Below are 24,889 nucleotides of genomic sequence, written 5' to 3'. Positions count from 1 at the left end.
ACATAAGAGGTATTTTGAAAAAGTGAATGTAGTGTTCATTTAGATTTTGTAAGGTTTCTTTGGTTGATTTGGTTTTGTTACTCTTCCTCTGGATGGGGATTACATCGTTCATAGCTGGTCTTCTAGGATTGACCTAGCTCTCTGACATCAAGGTTGATCAGCTCTCAATGTTGTTGTTAATATGTCTTGTATCCTTTTCTTTTCTCTTCTCTAGCTTCATGCTAGCCATTTTTTTTTTAGATTTTCTATTTTATTTTTTAATTCTCATTTTGTACAAATGTTTTTTTTACATTAATAAAGTATTCTTTAAGAGTAAACGAAATACCCCCTCCCCCCATGAATATAGACTTGCTTGGGCAATAAAGTACAGGGGAGAGAAAAATAATTAAAATTTAAAAAAAATAGTAATAATTGTAGGTATGGCCAGGTGGCACAATGGATGAAGCACCAGCCCTGGAACCATGAGCACCCGAGCCCACATCCAGCCCCATAGAACCAACAATCACCCAGATGTGTGACATGCAAGCCACCCGATTCCCACTGCCCTGCAAAAAACCAAAAAGAAGAAAAGAAAGACCCAAAATAAAATAAAATAGTAATCATAGTAGGGGTGGCTGGGTGGCAGACAGAGCATTGGCCCTTGAGCTAGGAGCACCCGGGTCCAAATCTGGCCTCAGACACCCAAAGATCACCCTGCTATGTGGCTCCAGGCAGGCCACCCAGCCCCATTTGCCCTGCACCCTCCCCCAAATAACTATAATAAAAAATATGCTTCAGTCTTTGTTCCAACACCAACTCTGTCATGGGTGGATCGCATTCTTTACGGTAAGTCCATCACAAAAGTTGCTTCCATATTTTTCCAACATTGCTATTGCTGATCGCAACTCCCTTTCTTATTTCTCCACTACCATGTACTATATTTTCTCTCTCCTTTCACTCTGACTCTGCTGTAGGGTTGCTGAGTGGCGCAGCAAACAGGCCCTAGGGCCAAGAGGCCCTGAGCCCCCCTACCACCCCTTAGGCCCAGCATCCACCTGGCCCTATGGTCCTGGGGAAGCCTTCCAATCCCAGCCCCTAGCAAGAAGTAAAAAAAAAGAAAATGTGTTATATCTGACCACTCTCCCCCCATGGTCCATCCTCTCCTCCTTTATTCACATCCCCACCCCTTCCCCCTGCTCCCCCCCTCCTTCTTTCTCCAGATGCCTATACCCCATTGAGTATATATGCTGTTTCCTCTCCTAGCCACCTCTGATGAGAGCAAAGGTTCCCTCATTCCCCCTTGCCTCCCCCCTTCCATATCACTGCAATAGCTCATTGTAATAAAAAAAATCTTATTATATGAAATATCTTGGCCTATTCCCCCTCTCCTTTTTCTTTCTCCCATTACATTTCCCTTTTTTTTCCTATTGACTCCATTTTTACACCATATTTTATCTTCAACTATAAAAGCTCCCTCTACCTGCTCTATTAACTGAGAAGGTTCATATGAGTATTATCAGTGTCATTTTTCTATGCAGGAATACATGCAGTTCATCCACATTAAGTCCCTCATATTTCCCCCCTCTCCTCCAATCTCCATGCTTCACCTGAGTCCTGTATCTGAAGATCAAACCTTCTGTTCAGCTCTGGCCATTCCAAAAGGAACATTTGAAATTCTCCTGGTTCATTGAAAGTCCATCTTTTTCCCTGGAAGAGGACATTCAGCCTTGCTGGGTAGTTCATTCTTGGCTGCATTCTAAGCTCTTTTGCCTTCCAGTATATTATATTCCAAGCCCTATGAGCTTCCAATGTAGTTGCTGCTAAGTCCTGTGTGATCCTGACTGCAGCTCCACGATATTTGAACTGTGTCCTTCTGGCTGCTTGTAATATTTTCTCTTTGACTTGGGAGTTCTGGAACTTGGCTATAATATTCCTGGGGGTTGGTTTTTTGGGATCTCTTTCTCTGAGGGATTGGTGGATTCTCTCCATTTCTATTTTGTCCTCTGCTTCTAGAATATCAGGGCAATTTTCCTGTAGTAATTCTTTGGAAATGATGTCAAGGCTCTTTTCCTGATCATGACTTTCAGGTATTCCAATAATTTTCAAATTATCTTTCCTAAGTCTGTTTTCCATATCAGTTGTTTTTTCAATAAGATATTTCACATTTTCTTCTAATTTTTCATTTTTTTGGTTTTGAAGTATTGATTCCTGATTTCTGGTAAATTCATCAATCTCCCTGAATTCTATTCTTTGTCTGAAGGATTTGTTCTCCTCAGAGAGTTTTCTTATCTCTTTTTCCATCTGGTCAATTTTGCTTTTTAAGGCATTCTTCTCCTCAATAACTTTTTGAACTGTTTTATCCATTTGACCTAAGCTGGTTTTTAGCATGCTATTTTCTTCACCATTTTTTTGGATTTCCTTGACTAAGCTGCTGACTTCATTTTCATGTTTTTCCTGCATCTCTCTCCTTTCTTTTCCCAGTTTTTCTTCCAACTCCCTCATTTGATTTTCAAAGTCTTTTTTGAGCTCTATCATAGCCTGAGCCCAATTTCTGTTTTTCTTGGAGTCTTTAGATGCAGGAGCTTGTGCTTCCTCATCTTCAGACTGAGTATTTTGATCCTTCTTGGGCTCATTTGCAAAATATTTCTCAATGGTCTTCCTCTTGTTTCTTTGCTTGTTCATTTTCCCAGCCTGAGCCTGGTTTTGGGGTGCTTCCTGAGCACTTCCACAAGGGTCTCAGTGTATGAGGCTCTGTCCTCCCTCCTGGTCTATGAATGACCATAAGCGCCCTCCTCTGCCACGGGGCTGAGGTGCAGGGGGCCCTGCTGTTCTGTGGGGGGGCCTAGACTATCAGGATCTGAATGTGGTCAGAGCCCCAGAGTCCTGTTCCAGAGGCAGAAGACAGAGCTCTGCAGTCTCTCTCTTCACTCCCCTCCCTCAGCTCAATGGGCTCATGCCCTGGGGGCTCCTGCTTACTGGCTCTGCCTGCTTCTGTTCCTGGATCTGGGCTGGTTGACCAGGCTTCTGGATGTGTGCCCTGGGGGCTGGGCTCCAAGTGCTGGCTGTGGCAGTGGTGCCCTGTTTCCCCACTTTGCGCCCAGTGCTCCCCGGGGTGCAGCTCAGGAGACTCCCCCGCTGCTGTGAGCGGCAGCTCCCAGTGCCCTGGGGCTGCCTCCTGGAGGCTGAAGTTCTTTGGCTCTGGTGGGCCACCCCTCTGGCATGCCACCCCTCCGGCATGCCACCCCTCCAACCCCAGGGAGCAGAGCCTTTCTGCTCTTTTCCAGGTTACCTTGAGTAGGAGAACTGCCTCACTGGGTCCCTTTGTGGGTTCTGTCTCTTGAAAGTTTAGAGTCCTTAGTTTCCAGTTTTGTCAGAGAGCACCTAAGACTTGATCCCTTCTTGTCGCTATCTTGGCTCCAAAAGGAAACCTTTTTAACAAAAATCAAGTCAAGCAAAACAAATTCCTTTGCTGGCTAAGTCCATCCCCCCGCCAAAAAATGGATATATCATACATATATAAAATATGAATTTTATAAGATTTTAAAATATAATACACACATAGATCTATAAATAAAAGTTTGTACCTATCATGTGTCAAGAAATGGGAGTGCATGTTTCGTCACTGTTCCTCTGGAATCATGGCTGTTCATTTTAATCTGGCTTAAATCTTTCAAAATTGTTTGATTTCACCATATTCTTATATAAATATTTTCCTGGTTCAGCTTGCCTACTTTACTCAGCGGTCAGAATAAATATCTCTAATTAATAGGAAACTTGTCTTTTCAAGTCACTTCCTCAGTTCCTAGATGAGAATTGTCAGCAGTTTCCCATCATTATTTCATTCCTCATCCTCATGCATTTACATAGGCAAATTCCACCCCCACATTTAGAATGTTTTCCCTCAAGACCCACATGTATAAAAATATTCTGTGACAGCAAAGAATTGTCAATTGAGGCGATGTCCAAAAACCGGGGAATTGCTCAACAAGTTGTGATATGTAAACATAATGGAATGCTAGTGTTCTATAAGAAATGATGAGCAGATGGAGTTCAGAACACCTGACCTTCCATGAACCAATGGTTAAGTGAAGTGAGCAAAATCAGAACATTGTACACATAAATAGCAACACTGTGAGATGATCATCTTTGATACTTGGCTCTTCTCAGCAATATAGCAAAGATAATTCCAAAGGATCTATGATGGAAAATGCCATCCACAGCCAGAAAATGGAGTTTGAATGCAGATAGAAGGATATTATTTTCACTTTTTTTGTCCTCTCATTTTTTTTCCCTTTTGTTCTGATTCTTCTTTCAAAACATGACTATTATGGAAATAATGGGCAACATGATTATAACCTTTATTAGATTACTTGCAGTCTTGGGGTAGGAGGAGGAAAGGGAAGAAGGGAGAACATTTTACAAAATGAATGCAGAAAATAATCTCTACATGTAATTGGAAAAAATACTATTAAAAAATGTTCTCCCTCCCAATCTTTTCTTGAAATCCCTAAAGATTTTTTCTTGGTTCAGTTTAGCTGTCATCATCTAACAAAAGCACTTTTCTACTTGGTTATTATTTCTTCCCCCTCATCTTAATTTCTATTATTTGTGCTTGTATATATATGTATATTTATGCATGTGAATGTTTTCCCACAGTGACTGTAAAGCCCCGTTGGGGCAGGTATCCTATGTTCCTATCACAAAGTAGATACTTCATAAATACTTGTTTCAATTTTAATCAATGCATATCATGGAAACAATGTAAAGATTGTCAGATTGCCTTCTGTGGGGGGGATTGTAAAATTCAAATCTTACAAAAATGATAGGCAGAAACTATTATTGTATATAATTGGAAAACTAATAAAATATTTATATTAAAAATAAATATTTGTTGAATTGAATTGATACACAAAGGACTTTGGTCCATGGAACAGAACACATCCTGGGTCTATGACTTTCCTCCCCACCATTTCATAATGCTGGATCATTTGTGGTTCTCCCAATCTTCTCCCATCTCATTTCCCAAACACACAAAGCACAATGACAGGACAGAGACATCTGCTGTTGGTCCTTTTAACTTTTTTTTTTATTTTCCAGTTGAAGCTATTTGTGATTTAAGTTATACAAATGGCACTTGGAAAAAAAAAATTTAACTGAAAATTTACCACCCGAATGGGCTGCTTTTGGAGTCACAACATCTGATACAAGAGATAGAAAAAAAAGGATTCTCAACCTACTTTCACAGGGAGAAGCCAGTAAGGAGGCAACCAGGGGGCCAGATGGTTGTTTGGGAAAGTATAGGTAAGGTGTGGGGGGACGGAAGGGGAAGGGGGTGGGGTGCACAAAGCTGAAGGCAAAGGAAGGCCAGAAAGCACATGGTTGCCTAAGTTCTCTCTTTCAGACATGGCTTTGGTCTCCCACAAATTCTGTCTTGAAGCCCCTGGAGATCCAAGGGGCTGACAACATACAACAGGGAAGAGAAAAACCAAGAAGAGTCAGTTTTACTCCATCCCCATTCACAAGAATTTCAGATTCCAGTTACAGACACTTAGCACCGACTCAGAGGGGAAGAGGCAACCTCTGTAATAGCAACAAAGGTATAAGGCTTCTAAGGGAGCACTCTGTGTCTTTCTCCCAATCTTAGGGAAAAATCCTCTCTCAGCAAGTTTCTTCCTGACCCTCAAGCAGAAAAGGCCATGAAGGTAATCAGCCCCCCCCCCCCATCTTGAGAGCTGGGCAAGGTTTGATGATGAAGCAGGTCAGGGGAGGGTCCCAGTTGAGCCCACCAGAAAAAAGGAAAAGGGCAGCAAAAAAAGAAGTCCCCCGGTGGTAAGCAGGAAGAGGGGGTTACAACTACTTTTAGCTTGGAAAGGGGATATAGAAGGAGTTCACATTCCAACTCTAGCTGATGAAGGGAGGCAGCCAAGAGGGGAGAGGAGGCACAGAGAGCAAGCAGGCAGGGAATCGATAGATGGAGAAGCAATGCTTTCTGAGAAGCCCTCCAATAAAGAAGGGTCTCTCCTCAGTGCCTGCATTAACTCTGAAGGTTCAGCATCACCTCTTACAGACGTTCACATTGTTATATTCTAATGAAGACCAATTACAGACAATTCTGATAGTGCCACAGAGAGTTTATATAAATAGATATAAAAAAAATACTGTTTTGGTCATTTCTCTGCGTCCAGTAACAGGATATTTTCATGCCATCGTTGCAGAAGGGAGAGCTCCTGGGAAAGGAGGGAGGGAGGGCTGGGAAAATAAGGGTGGATTGAATACCCAAGAGCATTTCAGCCACTGGGCAGTGGAGTAGCTACAATTGGGACTGGGCATCTAGCAATTAAAACAAAATATGTGCAGTTAGGTTAGAGAGGTTTCCAGCTGATAACATAAAGGGGAAGGAAAAAAAAGCAACACAATAAAAAAAAAAGATCGAACCACCACCACTGTGCAAAAGTTCACCAAGCAAGATTTTAGAACTACAAATGGAAATTTTACCTTCTTTTTTGCAATTCCAACCATTATTCCTAGAAAATGAGAGAAGGAAACTAAAAAACAAGTCAGCTTGGCTCTTTTCAACCAAAAGGTATTCAGCCCATTACTTCTAAGGCGCCTGTAGCAGCTCCAAGGGTTTAGGTACTAAGCCAGCAGAAAATTTAATATATGGCTAGGCTTCTATCCCCAAGTTTAAAGCTTAGCAACCCCTAAGCTGGGGTGTCTATCCCTTTCCCACCATGCATGAAGCTAATAGTAATACTTTTCCTAAAATGTTGGGGGTGGGGAAATGACCTGGCTGAAAAATTAGAAGGCACCCAGGGGGGTCTAGTGCCACCACAGAGGTAGATGTCACCTTTCCATGGAGAGAGAGGGCTCTTGATAAGACCAAGAATGACCAATTAATCCAATTGGGTCACACGTGCTCTATGTGGGGGACCACTGGGGGAGCCCATCTATAGGGAAGCATATGGTAAAAGATGACAGGGAAGTCATTTTTAGAACACTTGGTTTATTTATCTTTTCCTTGTGAGGGGGAAGAAAGGTGGTAACCTAGGGCTAAGAAGATGCTAGCAATACCATCATGCATCCTCCATGGTCTCACAGGAGGTATCCTTGGATCTAAAAGACTATGAACAAACTTCTATTTGTACCACCTACAAATAAGTGGACCAGTCCAGGACATAACCTGGTCACACTGTCTCTCAACTTCTCATTTTAGTAGTCAGGCCACCATAGTAGAGACTCTTTCAGGAGGTGAGGAAGCCAGCCTAGATCAGGGAGGTTCCTTCAGGCTGTCACTCTGAGGAGGTTGGGGTCATCGTCATCATACCTAGTCCTAGAACTTTCCAGCGTAACCCATGGTTAAAGAGAATGCTGGTCCCACTAGCCTGAAGCCTACTTATAGCACCATTTGCCAATTAAAGCAGGCAGGCAGTAAGGTTCAACAGCAGCACAGACAGAGTCTCCAGAGGTCAGAATTTAAAAAGGGAAAAAAAAGGTGCCAGCACCCTATCATGGCACAGAAGAGAGAGAGGAGATGATTCTTAAAATTCCTATTTGTGTTTGCTTGAATAGGATTAGGCTGATGACATTTCCTGCCTCACCTCCAAAGTGGTGGGCAAGGAGAATTTCCCAAACCAAGCAAACTACAAAGGTATGAGATGATGCACCATTTTCTCTGGGTTTTCCAGTTTGAAAGGCAAAAAAAGCTTCTTCCCACACCCCCATGCCATTAATACAGGAAACAAACCCCTGAAAACATAGAAGGCAAGAGAAATTTAAAAAGATAATAAAAGGTAGGAATATAGCAAGCCATCCTGAAATCCTTCCACAGATAGAGGTGGGGACAGGGTAAGGAGCAGAGGGAAGCAACATGGATGAAAGGAAAGGGCAGAAATGAAAACTATCATCTGGGCAGGATCTGGGAATTGGGGTGGGGGGGGTGGGAAGTGAGAAAACCCAACGCTAAAGTGCATTTAGTACTCCCAGAGTGTGGAAGGGTCAATGGCCTCTGTGGAAGCTTTCAGGACTCCAGCATGGTCACCCTTCAGATATCGGCCATTGATTTTGATGGCCACTTTGTTGTAGTCGCAGAACTCGAAAAAGAAGTCCACGGGAGTATCGCTGCTGCTAGTAACAGAGGACTCATTTCCCACCATCCAGTATTTCCCAGTAGAATCTGCAAAGGGAGAAGGAGAACTGAATATTTGTTATAGAGCCCAACCTATCTAGTCATGGATTACAAGGCACCTGCCCAAACTTCCACCTGACACCATGATGCTGTCATTAACAACCTAGAATGCATCTCCATTTCATCTTTCCTTATGGGTCAAGCTCAACTGACGCCTGCCTTAGAGAAGAGAATATGCAATTTATAAGGACCTAGATGGACTATGCTGTGTTTTTCAAAAAACATTGTTCATTATTAAATTTCATTTCATTGATTTAAATTATTGTTGTTCAGTAGGGTCTGACTCTCTGTGACCTCCTTTGAGATTTTCTTGACAAAGATACTAGAGCAGTTTTCCATTTCCTTCTCTAGCTCATTTGACAGATTAGGAAATTTGAGGTAAACAGGGTGAAGTGACTTCCCCAGGGTCACACAGCTACTAAGGAGCTGAGATTAAATTTGAACTCAGACGTTCCTGACTCCAAGTCCAGCACTCCAGTCACTGCACCATTTAGCTGTTCCAAATAGAATTCATTTTTTTTTTTAGGTTTTTGCAAGGCAAACAACGTTAAGTGGCTTGCCCAAGGCCACACAGCTAGGTAATTATTAAATGTCTGAAGCCGGATTTGAACTCAGGTACTCCTGACTCCAGGGCTGGTGCTCTATCCACTGCACCACCTAGCCACCCCCCCCAAATAGAAATTTTAATAAGAATAATTTAATAAAATATATTAACCCAGTGGTTCAGTGGATAGAGCCTCAGGCGTGGAGTCAGTCAGGAAGACTTCGTCTCCTGAGCTCAAATCCAGTGCTGAGCTTCTCTTTGATAAACCATGGCTATCATCCTTGGTTTTGTCTAAATATCTTCAGGTTCTAGTTTTGGTCTACAGTACTTTCTGAAGGAACTTTTTCAAATTTCATTCCTGAGTGATGTATGTATGATTCTTTTGTCTTTAAGTGTCTTCATTCATCATATCAAAGATTTAGAGCTAGAGGAAAACACCGAGCTCTTCTAGGTCAGAGAAGAAAAGAATGACCAGGAAGGAAAGTGATTTTACTTGCCAAGGTCAAGAATCAGTCATAGAATGCAGACCAAAGTTTACTATTTTCAATTTTTAAAATTTGTTTTATGTATTATTTATTTTCCCCTCTCATGGCCTTTTCTCCTTTTTGACTTGATTCTTCTTTCGCAACATGATTAATATGGACATATGTTTAATATAGTTTTGTGAGTATAACTTACATTGTTTTCTGTAGGGGGAGAGGGGAAGGAAGGGAAGGAGAAAAATGTGAAACTCAAAATCTTACAGAAAAGCAATTGTTGAAAACTATCTCTGCATGTAATTGGAAAAATAAAGTTTAAAAAAAAGTGATGAGCAGGCAAATTTCAGAAAAGCCTGGAAAAACTTACATGAACTGATGCTGGGAGGGGGAAAAAAACTTAGAACTCAAAATCTTACAAAAATGAATGTTGAAAACTATCTTTACATATAATAAATAAAAATACTATTAAGGAAAAAATATTTAACTAAGGAAAAAAAGAGTTAGTGGCAGAGCCAAGATTCAATTTCATGTTCCAGTTGCCATCATTTTCCATTAAATTCAAGAATTCATCTCAGGAGCCACTTCCAGCCCTCTGGAACCTAAGTCATTGCTACTCCCTTCAAGATTTTATATTTTATAATTCTTAAAAAAAAAAGAAACTATTCCCCCCCCCTTTCCAACTTCCCTTGGGAATAGTGGCTAAAATAGTAATTTTTTTTAGGGTTATTTGAAAGAAAACCAGTCACATACTACTGTGTATTACCCATTGATTGATATTTTCAATGACTGGTACCAGTGAGAAGGGTTTTACTTAAGAGGAGAAATGAGACTTTGGGTAACTTCTATTGATGGAATGAGACTCTAGCAAACAGATAAGAAAACATTCTACTGTTCTCTAGTTCTTGGCTCCCTGCCTAATGAGGTTTCAGGAGAGATAAGAGGAACCACCAGTCAGTTCTACCATGTCATTAACATCTGTTTAACTATGTCCCTGAGAAAGATACAGGGATCAATCACACTTACAATGAGTCAATCAAATCTGCACCTGGAAAAACCTTAGGGATCCTCTGATTCAAGGATTCTTAACTATTTCTATATCAAGGACCTTTTGGGCTTGGACATCTCAGAATAGTGTTTTTAAATTCATAAAACAAAACACGTAAGATTAAAAAGACCAATTAATATACTAGTTGACAAAATATTAAGATAATAAATTGACGAATCCTATGTTAAAAATCCTTTCTGTAGGGCAATTTCATTATTTTACAGATGAGGAAACTGGTCCATCCAAAGAGTTTGTTACTTGCCCAAGATTCCATAAGAAGTAAGTGGCTGTCTGAATTGGAATCCAATCTCTGACTCCAAATTCTAGATTCTCTTCCAGTGCTCCATGGAAACAATCTCAGAAATTACCTAATCACATCTTTCCCTGATCCTTTGAAAGGGTTAGGATTCACAAGTGCATACATATAATATCAGATTTTTTCAAAATTTGCTTTCTTTGTAAATAGGGATGGCCATCCAAAGAGGGGGAATAAATAAAGGAGGGAGATCTAAGCGAAAGAAAAACAGAAAAATTAAAAAAAATTTTTTAAAGAACAAGTCTGAGCCCCTTAACTTTTTTTTTGATCTAAAAAAATTGTGTTAGATGATGGATGGCTAGGATAGACAAGTCTCAATTAAGTAGTCCACAAACCAAATAGCTGAAATAAACAACAAAAATCTATCCTGAATCACAGCTATTGTGCTACTATGAGAAAAGAGAAATACTGTATTGAGAAGATTTTCAAGAATGGATTTAGAGTCAGAGGACTTGGATTCAAATCTCACCTCTGCAATCTATTACCTATAGGACCCTGTATAATTTAATTCCTCCAGACCTCAGTTTCCTTAAATGTAAAATGGTTGGACTATGTGGTTTTTACAGTCCAGTCTAGCTCCAAAGGCTTGGTCCTCTAACAAGACACCCTCTGCTTGCTGCCTGTTACTTGCTAAGAGCAGCATTGACTGAGGGGAAATTGTGGCTAAGCCTTCTGCCCTCTCCCTAAGAACAGCAGAACTTGCCTTTGATATTGTAGGCACCATCATTAAATTCCAGTTGGAACACATCGTATGAGGATCTATTGGAATCCAGGGTCCCAGTCACCTTCCGGCATCCAATGAAGCCATGTTCTCCCCGGAAGACAATGATGGGTCGGTTGATCAGTTTCATCAAGAAATGTTCAGTTTCTCCTATCAAACAGGAAAAAGGCAAAAAAAAAGGAAGAAGGAATAGTTAAGTTTCCAATTCAAAGGAAATCAGGCTATTTTCTCTTGCTGAAATTTGAGGGTAAAAGGACATTTGATAAAAGAGAAAGGATAGTTGTCTTAGGCAGAAGTCAGGGATAACAAATTCTTATGAATATAGAAGATATCTGTTGGTTCTCTGGGTTCTGAAACCATTGATGAGACTAGATCTACAAACTTTTTTGGACCAAAATGGTCTAGACAAAGGAGAATTTTTGTAAGAGGGATGGGGAAGTGTGGATAGGGCCCCTGAGATAACAAAAAAGGAGCTGGAAGTTGGTGACATAAATGACATTTTCAAACAGGCAAAGATCAAGGTGTGGGTTCCAAGAAAGTCTATGGCTGTTCTCCAGACAAAACCACAACTTGGATAGAACATTTTTCTTTCTATGAAGTGCATTTATCTCATCTATCCAACTGCTTTGTCACTGGCCAGGGGATAAGGTCTGTCTTCTTTTCCTGGCACCCTTCCTCTTTCACAAAGCATTGAGTGAAGTGCTTCCAGTTTGTAATTTGTCCTTTCCCTCCCCATCCAAACCAAAAATACTAATCAAAAAAAAAAAAATTCCTAAAAATCTGGAAAGTAAAAGATAGAAAGTATGTTTCCTCCTTCCCTTCTGGCAGGGGAAAAAAAAGACCACCAATGATTTTCCAAACTTAAGGGGATAAAAGAAAAAAAAAGGGAAAAAAAAACTCAATTTAGTATCTAATTCTCTCTAAGGAACACACTTGTTTTGTTATCACATATCAACTGCTAGGAGCAGTGTTAGGGAGGAAAAACCCACTCTTTTAAGAGGCACGTCAAAGTAGCAGATGTGAATTTGGAAAAAGCTAGTGCAAATAGTGGTTTTTAGTGTCATCAGACACAAAAGAGACCAAAAGAAAAGCCACCTCCAGTCATCATACTAAGAAATGTAACATATATATATCTATATATGTTTTTGTCTGATTCTAGTGAGTTTTCTACCCATTACAAATAGAAAAGCTTTTTAACCTTCTTAAAATGAAGCCTAAAGTATACCCCCCCCCCATTTTCCTAGGGTCAGTCTCACCTGCAACTTCTACAGAGGCTGCCAGCTGTCCATTTTTCTTTGCGGTGACATATTTCCCATTTGCAGCCTTCAGAGTAATCCGCTTGTCACACCATTCTATGTCAAAGTAGCAACTGGCATTCCTGAGGACAGAGGCACCCAAGCAGAAGTAGCCATTAGAAAGGCCCAACCAAACCTCAGGACATCATATACTTACCTTCAACATGGAAAAAGGGCAACCAAACAATTGTGTCCTGAATCTAAATGAGCTTATGTTTTTTAGAAGTGTTTCACTGATTTAAATATATATATATATGTATATATATATACATATATATATATCACTATCTTATTTATTTATTTAGTTAGTTTTTGCAAGGCAATGGGATTAAGTGGCTTGCCCAAGGCCACACAGCTAGGTAATTATTAAGTGTCTGAGGCCAGATTTGAACTCAGATACTCCTGACTCCAGAGCTGGTGCTCTGTCCATTGTGCCACCTAGCCACCCCCACTATCATTTTCAAAGGATTACTCCCCAATATGCCCCATAGAATCCTCCTTTGTAGCAAATAAATGAGTTTAAGAAAAATAAGTCTTCTTCACTGGCCATGGCCTAGTACCCACCTGGGAAGCTGAGTGAGGCAATGGACAGAAGGGCTGGCCCTGGAGTCAAATCTGGCCTCAGTCACTTATTAGCTATGTGACACTGAATAAGTCACTGTTTGACTCGGTTTTTGCCTTGTAAAAACAACAAAAAAAATCCAGTCTCAGACATCTACTAATTGTGTGACCCTGGGCAAGTCTCTTCACCCTGTTTGCCTCAGTTTCCTCATCTGTAAAATGAGCTGGAGAAGGAAATGCCAAGAAACCCCCAAATGAAGTCAAAAAGAGTAGAGCATGTTCAATGGACTGAACAACAACACAACAACAAAGAGTCTACCAACTCTGCCAAGAGATGCTTCACCGATATTGGGAGTAAAAACTAATTTCCTATTCCCAGCAATTTGAATGTGCCACCCCAAGAAAGCAAGACAATTAACCCTAAAATGTAGGTTGCTGGTCTCAAAAAGACACAGAGATATTTTCATAACCTAGTATTCAATTTGGTTAATGGCCATGCAATCCATGTTGGGACTCTAATTGGTTAAGAAATATTCCCTAGATATACATGAGTTGGGGAATGGTTGAACAAATTGTGATACGAGTGATAAGAGAACTATTGTTCTTTAAGGAAACATGAGCAGCCAGACTTCAGGGAAACCTGGAAAGATTCACATGAACTGATTCTGAGTGAAGTGAGCAGAACCAGAACACTGTACACACTAATAGAAACACTGTGAGATGATCAACTATGGATGGACTTAGTTCTTCTCAATAGTTCAGTGATCATGGACAATCCTAAAAGACATGTGATGGAAAATGCCATCCAGAGGAAAAAAAAAAATCAAAGAATGAATACAGTGTAAAACATAATATATTAGGGGGCAGCTAGGTGGCACAGTGGACAGAGCACCAGCCCAGGAGTCAGGAGTACCTGAGTTCAAATCTGCCCTCAGACACTTAAATAATTACCTAGCTATGTGGCCTTGGGCAAGTCACTTAATCCCATTGTCTTGCAAAAAAGCCCCCAACATATTATATTCACTCTTTAAATTTGTTTGTTTTTTGTTTCTTTTTTATGGTTTTCTTCCCTTTAACTCTGATTTTTCTTTAATATATAAGGAAATATGTTAAACGGGATTGTACATGTATAACCTTTATCAGATTACTCATTGTTGTGGGAAGGGGGGGAAGGAAAGGAGGATGTAGAAGACTGTGAAACTTAAAGCTTACATGTAATTGAAAAAAACCACAATAAAATAACATTAAAAAAAAAATATCCCCTAATTTGATCACTGTTCTTCTTACAATAGATTGTGAAAATCCCAGAGGACAGAGCTTATTTTTTGCCTTTCTTTGTATCCCTGTGTTTAACACAAGTCCCAGTTCACAGTAGGCATTTAACAAATGTTTGACTTGATTCAATATTCCTGAAATTTCAAGGATGGAATCCTATTTCCACCTTTTTTTTTTTTTTGGTTTGTTTTTGCAAGGTCATACAACTAAGTTAAGTATTTAAGTGTCTAAGGTTGGATTTAAACCCAGGTCTTCCTGACTCCAGGACCAGTGCTCTATCTACTGCGCCGCCACCTAGTCACCCTGAAATACATTATTCTTAAGTCAAATTTTCCTCCTTCCTTAATTTCACACAATAATTTAATTTCCAATTTTAATGCACCTCTGTACCACATTTTTATATGTCTGCATCCTAGCCTATTACAGATTTGCAAAGATTTCAAGAGAACTGGGATCATGGCTTCCCTAAGCTTATCTTCTCCACTGCCAAGGACAGCAGACACTGGAACCCCAATCATGATTACAGACAAAACTTGAGTTCAAACACTTCACTGTCACATATGTGTGACATTGGAAAAATTATTTAAGGTTGCAAAGTTATTTTCTGAGGTCCTTTCCTGTTTCACATCTAAGATCCTAGGAACCCAAAGGATTCACAATCCCTCTGAAAATATCTTGCCTACATCATCACTTGCAGAGAGGCCTGACATACAGTAGATGCTTTTTTTTAGGGTTGTTTTTTTTTGCAAGGCAAATGGGGTTAAGTGGCTTGCCCAAGGCCACACAGCTGTAATTATTAAGTGTCTGAGACCAATTTGAACCCAGGTACTCCCGACTCCAGGGCCAGTGCTTTATCCACTACGCCACCTAGCCGCCCCACAGTAGATACTTTTAAAAAATGCTTATTGACTTACAAAGAAGCTAAGTTCCATGACCCTTTGACTCAGTCCTGTTTCTATAATGAGCAAGATCAAAGAGACGCTGAACAAAATCTCTTGGGGTAAAAATGGAATCTTCTCATGTTATAAACTGGGATTCTACACCTTCTTTTAGGGCCTGGACCTTAATTGATAGTCTGGTGAAGTCTATGGATCCCTTCTAATGTTTTTAGAAGTATAAGATTAAAAAGAAAATCAATCAGTAAAATAATCATCAAATACTAAGAAAAAAGTTCATGAGCCCCAGGTTAAGAACATTATTCTAAGCCCTCAATTTGGCTCATTGAGTAGTCTATTTTCCCACATGTTACTGGGTAGCCAGACTTGATGGTTCAGCAGCCACATATATCTTTAACAAAGAGATTGCTATAAAGAATGAAAAAAATTCAATTTTCTGAAAGTTTTCAGTTCCAGTAAAATGTACATAGTTTAAGCCCAAGAGCCTGGAAACAAGCTGGTGGTAGCAGCTTGAAAGGATCAGTAATGATCACCAAAGTCAATGAAGAAAGATGGCTAGAAAGAACCCTCTGGTTGGGCAACTGATACAGCTTTTCTTCTTTCCAAATCAGAAGCACAGCTACTCTGAGTCAGTGGCCCACTCAAAATTGTTAGAATGCCCAGGCTATCAAATTAAACCATATCAAAAAACCTCCCAGGAGCATGCACATGGTCCTGGGAAGGTGCAGGTTACAGTACTTAAAAATTTGAATTCATGAGTTGTGAGCTGCAATTGGGCTGAAACTATCTGTATGTCTGCACTAAATGTGGCAACAATATGGGAGTCCCTATGAGCAGGGAACCATTAAGCCACCCAAAGAGTGGTAAAATAGCCAAATCAGAAATGGAGCAGGTTAAATTTCCAAGGCTATCAGCAGTGGGGTGGGGGTGGGGTAGAGCAAAGAGAGAGAGAGAGAGAGAGAGAGGGAGAACCAGTTTAAAAAAATAAAATAAAAAATAAACCTCCCCCTTAGCCCTCCAGGTACTCACTTGGTTGAAGCAGTAGACTGTATTCCACCATTGGATGTGAGGGTCCAATACTTGCCAGTGTGGGTTCTGAAAGCACACTTCTTAGTGTCCCTATTGATCTCTAGTTGGAAAGTTTCCTGATCACTCTCTTCATCCTGATTGGCAGAGAGATCCATTCCTGCATAGGAAGTAAAGAAAGGTAAGATCCTCTTGGACCAATACAAATTCCCTTATCTATCCCCAAGGGGATGTAGAGAGAGGTAGATGGTAGAATTTGCTAAGACAGAACAAAATGATACCTCACACTTTATCACAAGAAACTCTCTATGTCAACAGGAACAATACAGGTCCTGTGAATTCTCATAATGCATCTCTTAGAGGGACATGAGGCTATATATGGCTAGGTCCTAACTAGGTCACTTCCCTATTCTCTTAAAAAAATTTTTTTTTTGCTTTGAACTTAACCAAATTAGATGGGCATTTTAGTAGTCTAGAAAAAAAGGTTAGGAGGTAAGAAAAATAAAGGATATTGTATGGGAAACTGAACTTCTATTACATGTAACTTGCTTTTCTTGTGAAAGATATAAGAAATGCAAATGTAGTTTTCAAAGCTGTTCTGATTACTTCTCTTCTTTCTTTTGCTTTTTTCCATGCCATTTAAAATTCTTCAACAACCCCTTTTCTTTGTTTTCTTTTTTCTCAGTTCTCCCTACCCCTTCTCTATCATATCTATACTCCCCATTTAGAAAAATATGATACATAATATATATTTGAGCAAAACAAATTTTCATGCTAACTTCTTTTTACCTGCTCTCAGCCTTGTCAGGAGCCCCTTCCTCACCAAAGTAGCCCCTAAACCACTAACATCCCTCCATAGAGAGTAGTCCATCCTAGTGGGAACACTTGGCTGAGAGGTAACTCCCCACATGCAGGCTACATGTAAGAGTGATTACCTAAAACTCCAGCACAGTAGGGTGTTGGCTCCCAGTTTGTACTATAGTTCCTCTAGAAAGCTGTAATTCTTGGAACTCAGAGCTTTTCCAATGACTGGTAGATGACCTCCGGGCAGAGTATAGATGAAAGGTCAAAGGACCAGAAGTGCCATCTACTCATATTATTCCCCTCTCCTACCACACCCATTCCAATCTGAAAACTACCTTCTCAAGCTATTTGACATTAACGTCAATGGGAGTTGTATTTTTTTAAAAGTCTTTTTTTTTAGGTTTTTGCAAGGCAAACGGGGTTAAGTGGCTTGCCCAAGGCCACACAGCTAGGTAATTATTAAGTATCTGAGACCAGATTTGAACCCAGGTACTCCTGACTCCAGGGCTGGCTGGTGCTTTATACACTGCGCCACCTAGCTTCCCTTAAATAGTCTTTTTTAAAAACTTGTTTATCCTTTAATTTTTTCCAATTACTTGCAGAGATGGTTTTCAGCATTCATCCTTTTGCAAGCTTTTTGAATTCCACAGTCAAGGAGATTTATTGTGTCTCAAATTTTAGTGCAACTTAAAGCTGTTATAATTTAAAACTATTATATAGCTATTATAGCATTCACAAATATATAACAAATAGTTTTTATAGCATATATAACGTAGGTATATATATAATAGTATAAATAACTTATCCAGCTATTATAGTTTTTATATATAATATATTTATAATAGCTTATATGACTCCATTATAGCTTGTATAACTATTATATAGCTATTATGGTTTATACAACTCTTATAGAACCATTATAGCTTTAATAATTTAGCAAACAGGTTTAAAACAGCAACAATGGTACTTTTTATTTTAGACCAGATTCTGACTAACTGGCTGCTTAAGCAGAGATGATATGACCCCATCAAACAAAGTGGCTGTTACCTCCCAAGCACAAATGGAGAATTACTCATAGCATCTTCCTCCTGCAATCTTAGAAGAATGGATTTCAAAGTTGTAAAAGAAAATCATTCTAGGATTTCATCTTTCTAAAGAACTGTTGTTATGGTGGATGGAAGCTCAGATAGAACTTGAAAGCAGGGACATATGCTATCTCAATAAGTGGAGGGAATGGTCTAAAGTGATCCATGTGGACAAGCACAGTTGTTGTTCAGTCCTGTCCTGATTGACTCGTAATCCTATTTGGGATTTTCTTGGCAAAGACACTGGATCAATTTGCCATTTCCTTCTCCAGTTCATTTGACAGATGAGGAAACTGAGGCAAACAGGGTGACAAGACTTGCCCAGGGTCACACAATTAGTAGATGTCAGACTGGATTTTTTTTTTGTTTTTACAAGGCAAGAGGTTTAAGTGACTTGCCCAAGATCAGCTAAGTAATTAAAGTGTCTGAGTCCACATTTGAACTCAGGTCCTCCTGACTCCAGGGCCAGTGTTCGCCACCTAGCTTCCCCTGAGACTGGATTTTTACTCAGATCTTCCTGACTCCAGGTCTGGCACTCTATGTGATGTACCACCTAGCTGCCCCAATGAGGGGCTGTAATCCCCCCCCCCCCTTCTGGAAGGCTGAGCCTTAGTGGATCACCTGAACCGGGAGTTCTGAATTTGGTAGTCAATCAGATATCTGCAATAATAAGTCCAGTGAGGGATGGGATTTCAGGGAAGCCTGGAGGGATTTGTATGAGTTGATGCTGAGTGAGATGAGCAGAACCAGAAAAACACTGTACACCCTAACAGCAACATGGGGGTGATGTTCAACCTTGAAGGATTCACTCATTCCATCAGTGCAACAATCGGGGACAATTTTGGGCTGTCTGCAAAGGAGAGTGCCATCTGTATCCAGATAAGGAGCTGTGGAGTTTGAACAAAGTGTACAAGGACTATTCCCTTTAATTTAGGGGAAAAAAATCTTATTGTTAGATCTTGTTTTTCCTTAGACTTTTTGTCTCTTCCTTAAGGATATGAATATCTCACCACACTCAATTTGGATCAATGTACAACATGGAAACAAAGTAAAGACTGATAGAATGCTTTCAGTGGGGGAGGGGGAAACTCAAATAATATCTTTAATAAAAATAAATTAAAAAAATAAATCCAGTGATGAACCCCATGGGAGAGAAGGGAAGAAGTAGCTCAGATGAAAGGGAGGGGAGAAGAACGGGGAGAGAGAGAGAGAATGAACAAAGAAACTTATTCATTAACTAAGATTATAGCAACAGGTATAGAAAAATAATTGATGAGTAATAATTTTCTTTAAAAAAAATACCATAAGAAAGGGCAGCTAGGTTGTGAAGTGGAATAGAGCACTAGGTTGGTAATTAGAAACACTCATCTTCCTGAGTGCAAATCTTGATCTCAAACATTTACCAGCTGTGTGACCCTGTGCAAGTCACTTTGTCCATTTTTGCCTCAATTTCCTCATCTGTAAAATGAGCTGAAGAAGTAAATGACAAACCACTCCTAGTATCTTTGCCAAGAAACCCCCAAATGAGCTCATGACATTAACTGAAGCAATTCCACAACAACATGCTAAGAATGTCATCATCAGTCCTGGAAATGGAAAAGGCAGCAATATAGAAGAAAAAAATAGGCTTGGAAGGAGAGAAACTGGATTATATCCTCTCTCACTTCAACCCTTCTGAGTAAAAGAGATTACTAATGATCTCTACCTTTTCAGGGCTATTGTGAGGAGCAAATATGAAGCTATGTTAAATACTCAGTAAGCCCAAGATGTTACACAAATGACCATCCACTATTAATACAAAAGTTCAGAAGGAATGAATACCTTGGTTGGCAACGAATACAAATGACAATAAAAAGGATATAAACTACATTTGAGCAAGGAGGTCAAAGAAAAGGGGAAGGAGAAGGAATGGGTCAATGATTATGGACAAAAGACAGAATTACTCCACTTTTACTATGCCAAACCCAACACGTGTAAGACTGGCAAGGATCCCAGTGAAAAGGAAAAAGTTGTCATTTTAAAGAGATCTACAAAGAAATTGAAACCTGAGGAAATGGTAAGAGAATGTCTTGCTGCTCTCCCAGTCTTTTTAAATAACCCAAGACTACTTCTTAGGGGTATTAAGAATTCAGGGATGTGATGGTTGTGATCTCAAAAGACAAAAAGCAAGTTGACAGGATGGAGTGGTGCTAATTTTATTTTACCTTTTTTAATTTTTTTTTTTTAAGAATGAGGACTGAGGGGCGGCTAGGTGGCGTAGCGGATAAAGCACCGGCCTTGGAGTCAGGAATACCTGGGTTCAAATCCAGTCTCAGACACTTAATAATTACTTAGCTGTGTGGCCTTGGGCAAGCCACTTAACCCCATTTGCCTTGCAAAAACCTAAAAAAAAAAGAATGAGGGCTGAAAGCTTCATATACTGCTGATGAGTTTGACTGGGGTCCTAGCAAAAACATCCAGAATATTTAGATCACTGGAATCATTATAATGAGAAGCCTGGTTCACTGAACCAGCATGGCTTCTTCCAAAAGAGGTCATACCAGACTCTATTTCTATTTTATGAAAAGGTTACTAGGTTTATAATCAGGAGAATACCATTAATATAGGACCTCTAGATTACAGGGAAGTAAAAACCAGGCTGAGGTTATTGGGTCCCTATTTTTCTATGGAAAGCAATCAACTTCACATGAAGCATCACCTATTTCCCAAATGAACTTGCTTCTGCCAAATGATGTACCTAACATCAATCCCATCCCCCCCAAACACATTTCAAGGAAATTTTAACAATTGCTTGCATCAACTTAAAAAAGATTTTTATATATTTTGTTTTTGCATTATCTTTTCTGAATTCTCTTTCCCCAGAAAAAACATCCTAAACAAGTTTTTTAAAAACCAACAAAAATAATTATATGAATTTTAAAAAAATTGTTTTGATGCCTCAGTTATTTCTAGTTCAACATCTCTTCCCCAAATTCTCTAAAGGAACCCTCCCCCAATGGAAAAAAGATAATTGAACAAAGTCAATCTACATAGTGATCTTGTTTGAGAATGGATGTAACATTTAGCATCCATAGCTCCTAATGAGCACTTCTTCCCCATCTCTGTTTGGAGCCATGTTTGGTCATTGTAACAACCCAGTGTGGAGACTTTTATCAACACCCTCCCATCAAAGGTGTGAGGAAACCATCACCAACAAAAATTCTCTCACACACTCACTGAAGTATCTTGTTAATTCAATGAGCCATGTTAGGTAAGAAATAACTCTCCTGATAGCATCATGGGAGTTAGAGTGTGTGCCACAACCCAAAAGTCAGCAAGACTCATTTTCCTGGGCTCAAATCTGACCTCAGATTCTTACTAGCTATGTGACCCTAGGAAAGTCTCTTCACCCTGTTTGCCTCAGTTTCCCCATTTTTCAAATGAGTTGGAGAAGGAAATGGAAAATCACTCTAGTATCTCAGCCAAGAAAATCTCAAATGGGGTCACAGAGAATCAGACACAGCTGAATAACAACTGTCTTTGCAGCTGCTGAATCAGATGAATCAATCTGTGGCCTCAGTGGAATTACCCAACTACATTTAAGCAGCTGGGTGCTGTGACATCTTTCCCCCAAAGAGATACCAAGTCAGGGCCTAACATACAGTAGGTAGGGAAGGAAATTTAACATTTTACCATGTTAAGCATTTTACAAATAATATCCATCCTCAAAACAATTATCTCTATTTTATAGTTGAGGAAACTGAGGCAAATAGAGGTTAAAGGACTTGTGATGAGTAAGTATGTGAACTGGATTTTAACTCAGATCTTCCAACACTTTATCCATCTTGCCACCAAGGTACTTATTAAATGACTGATCCCTAAATTCAAACCCTTTCAATCAGATCCTTCTTCCTTTGATACTTGCTCTGAAATTTGATGGATACTCTGTTCTTCTCTAGTGTCCAAAACATTTGCAGGCATCCCTTCCCAGAGCTAATCTCATTTACTATCTGTTTTTCCAAGAGCAGAGGTCAATTTTGACCATTTGGCTCTGTAGCCAGGGCATCCAAGACCCTGGAAACTGGTCTCTGTCTATCCTTTGACCAAGGTCTTTGTTTATTTGTAGAAAAGCAAAGAAGACAACAAACAGCTAAGTCACTATGAATGGTGCCCGATAATAATGCCTCCTTGCCTTTGCTGTGAACACTGCAGGAAACTGCAGGGTGGGTTGTGGGAGAGTTGCTAGCAGTGAAGTCATTCTCAATCAGTCACAGACATGGGGATTGTTGTCTAACCCCCCGCAGCTGCTGGCAAGTTTTGCTATCCTAGGAGATGGGAGGCTCCCTCTGGGAAGCTTTTGCAAAACCCTGGTCTCTTTTTTAATCTAACCCTATACCTCTCCAATACTTCAATGCAGTCAAGAGTTCTTCTTAAATAGCAGTGTTAAATGCTTAGAGTCAAAGAAGTTTAATTAGAAATTCCCACAAAAGTCTGTTTTGGCTAAGCCAAACAACATTGCTTTCCATGGTTTCATGGTATGGTTTTACTAAATTGCCTAACCTCATACTCTGCTGCTCTCTGTCTCTCCCCCATCCCCCAACACCAAATCCCAGATCAAGTTTCATCTTTGCTGGTCAATGCAGAAGAACCAAAAGAGGCTTGTTCACATCTGGGAGCCTTTGTTTCTGGTGGAAAAGCCAGCTCATAATTGGTATGACCCAAGGAATGCACCGAGTCAGAGACTAGATTCCTTGTGGGGGTTGGGAGTGGAATGAATGAAGCCTGACATAACTAATGAATGAATAAAAATAATCAAAACAAAAATTAACCAAATACCGCAAATGTGTGAAAACATACACACAAAGTTAAAATTAAAAGAATTATCCAGGAGACCTAAATCAACTCAATCTATGTCAAAGATCTTGCTATTCCAACTGAGAACGTTTAGGAATGGAGAGAAGAATGAAGAGTTTTTAGCCCATCTGGTCCAATCCCATAATCCAGATGCTGTCCAAACATGTGAATCTGTGCCCAGAAACTAGACCAGCAGGAACCCATAGGTAATGAGAACTACCCCCATCCTAATATAACCCTGAGGCTAGAGACATATGTCCAAGAATGTGCTACTGGACTTTGGGGTCAAAATTAAGGATAAAACAAATCAAAAGGTCTATTGGGTCAGCTAGGCACTGTCTGGCAAAGCAGAAATGGCAATGATCTTAGGGGCTGGAGAAAGTGAGCTAATTTCTATTTCAGACAGTTAACAGTTAGGTGTCACTATGATATAAAGTGACTTCTAAGCTTAATTTTACTCATCTACAATTGAGGTGGGGGGGTTGGCTGGTTTGGATTTGAAAGTTTCCTGGCAACTCTAATCCATGATCCTATGAATTTGATAAAAAAGATAAAGTAAGAAAGATATTTTTAAGACTTTTATCTATTTTCTCTATGGTGTTTATGTGTATCTAATCACTGGATGGAGGTTCTAACAAATCCTTGCAAAGACAGACATTGTCTACTAGTCCAGTTACAGAGAAAGTCTGTTTAGTCTATCGTTTACAATCTTCTGTAAGGTAATAAGAAAAAATTTTTTTCCACTAATTGGTTAACAATTACTGTTCATTCAGTAGAATGCCCAACTGGCAAGGCTATTTGAACAAGGACTAGATCACAGTTATGTGTGGTTTAATGTTAGTTGTACACTGGGCGATGGGCCAGATGGGAAGGGTTCCCCAGCTCTAGGCACACCATACAGTTCAGTAATGCCTGCCAGATGGGATGTGAGACCAGCAAGCAGTTCCCATCTATACAGAAACACTGGTCAAAAGGATTCAGAGCAACCATCCTGAAGCACGGATTCTTTAAGCCATTCATTTATTCCACAAACACATATATGAGCACTCACGTCTTGCTGAGTGCACTAGGTCATGGGAAACCCAAAGACAAAAAAACAAAAAATACTCCTGCCCCCAGGAAGCTTACATTCTACTGGAAGGTACAACACTCTCTCAGACAAGTTTAGTATAAGGTAAATTTAGAAAGGAGAAGGACATTTACTGGAGTGGGCAGGGGGAGATGAAAGTTACAAAGAAATCAGGAAAAAGTTCCCAGATGAGGAGACACTTGGAATTGTACTTTATTTTTTTTTAGGTTTTTTTTTTGCAAGGCAAATGGGGTTAAATGGCTTGCCCAAGGCCACACAGCTAGGTAATTATTAAGTGTCTGAGACCAAGATTTGAACCCGGGTACTCCTGACTCCAAGGCCGGTGCTTTATCCACTACGCCACCTAGCCGCCCCAGAATTGTGCTTTAAAAGAAATAGAAGTGAGGAGGTAGAACCTAAAGAAAGAGTATTATATAAAGCTATACATGCTAGGTCACTGAAAATTTGTACTTGGGGAGGGTTGTATGGGGATTTACCAGACAATAAACTTGTGTACCTCTTTTAGATTCACTAGGACCATGCATGAGCCATTCCCAAGGATAAATAAACAACAGTCTAGGAAACCATGATAAAGGGGAAAATATTTAGACTGGGGGGGGGGGCCAAGATCTAGGCTCAAATTCCTAATCAGCTACTTAAAATAGGATTTAGGTCTAAAAGGGGCTTCAGGTCTTCCAGGATCAGCCAGAATCATAGCGTTAGATTTTAAGCTGAAATGGACCTTAGATCATCAATTCCAACATTCTCATTTTCCA

At 39.9% G+C, this 24,889-nt stretch overlaps 1 protein-coding gene across 1 annotated transcript in view; it reads right to left on the bottom strand.

Moving 5' to 3' along the window:
- Positions 1-3,221: 3,221 nt before the first annotated feature.
- FSCN1 (fascin actin-bundling protein 1) overlaps positions 3,222-24,889 on the bottom strand; it is a 42,849-nt gene continuing 21,181 nt past the window's right edge. The window contains exons 2-5 of the mRNA XM_074200198.1: positions 16,326-16,482; positions 12,526-12,647; positions 11,252-11,419; positions 3,222-8,152 (exon numbers count right to left, since the gene is read on the bottom strand). Of these exons, the coding sequence (XP_074056299.1) occupies positions 7,950-8,152; positions 11,252-11,419; positions 12,526-12,647; positions 16,326-16,482 (650 nt within the window). The 3' untranslated portion in view covers positions 3,222-7,949. The remainder of the gene's footprint in view (positions 8,153-11,251; positions 11,420-12,525; positions 12,648-16,325; positions 16,483-24,889) is intronic.

The sequence above is a fragment of the Macrotis lagotis genome, chromosome X (assembly GCF_037893015.1).
Source record: "Macrotis lagotis isolate mMagLag1 chromosome X, bilby.v1.9.chrom.fasta, whole genome shotgun sequence".
In the NCBI taxonomy this organism is placed as follows: domain Eukaryota; kingdom Metazoa; phylum Chordata; class Mammalia; order Peramelemorphia; family Peramelidae; genus Macrotis; species Macrotis lagotis.
This window is presented reverse-complemented; position numbering and strand designations above follow the sequence as displayed.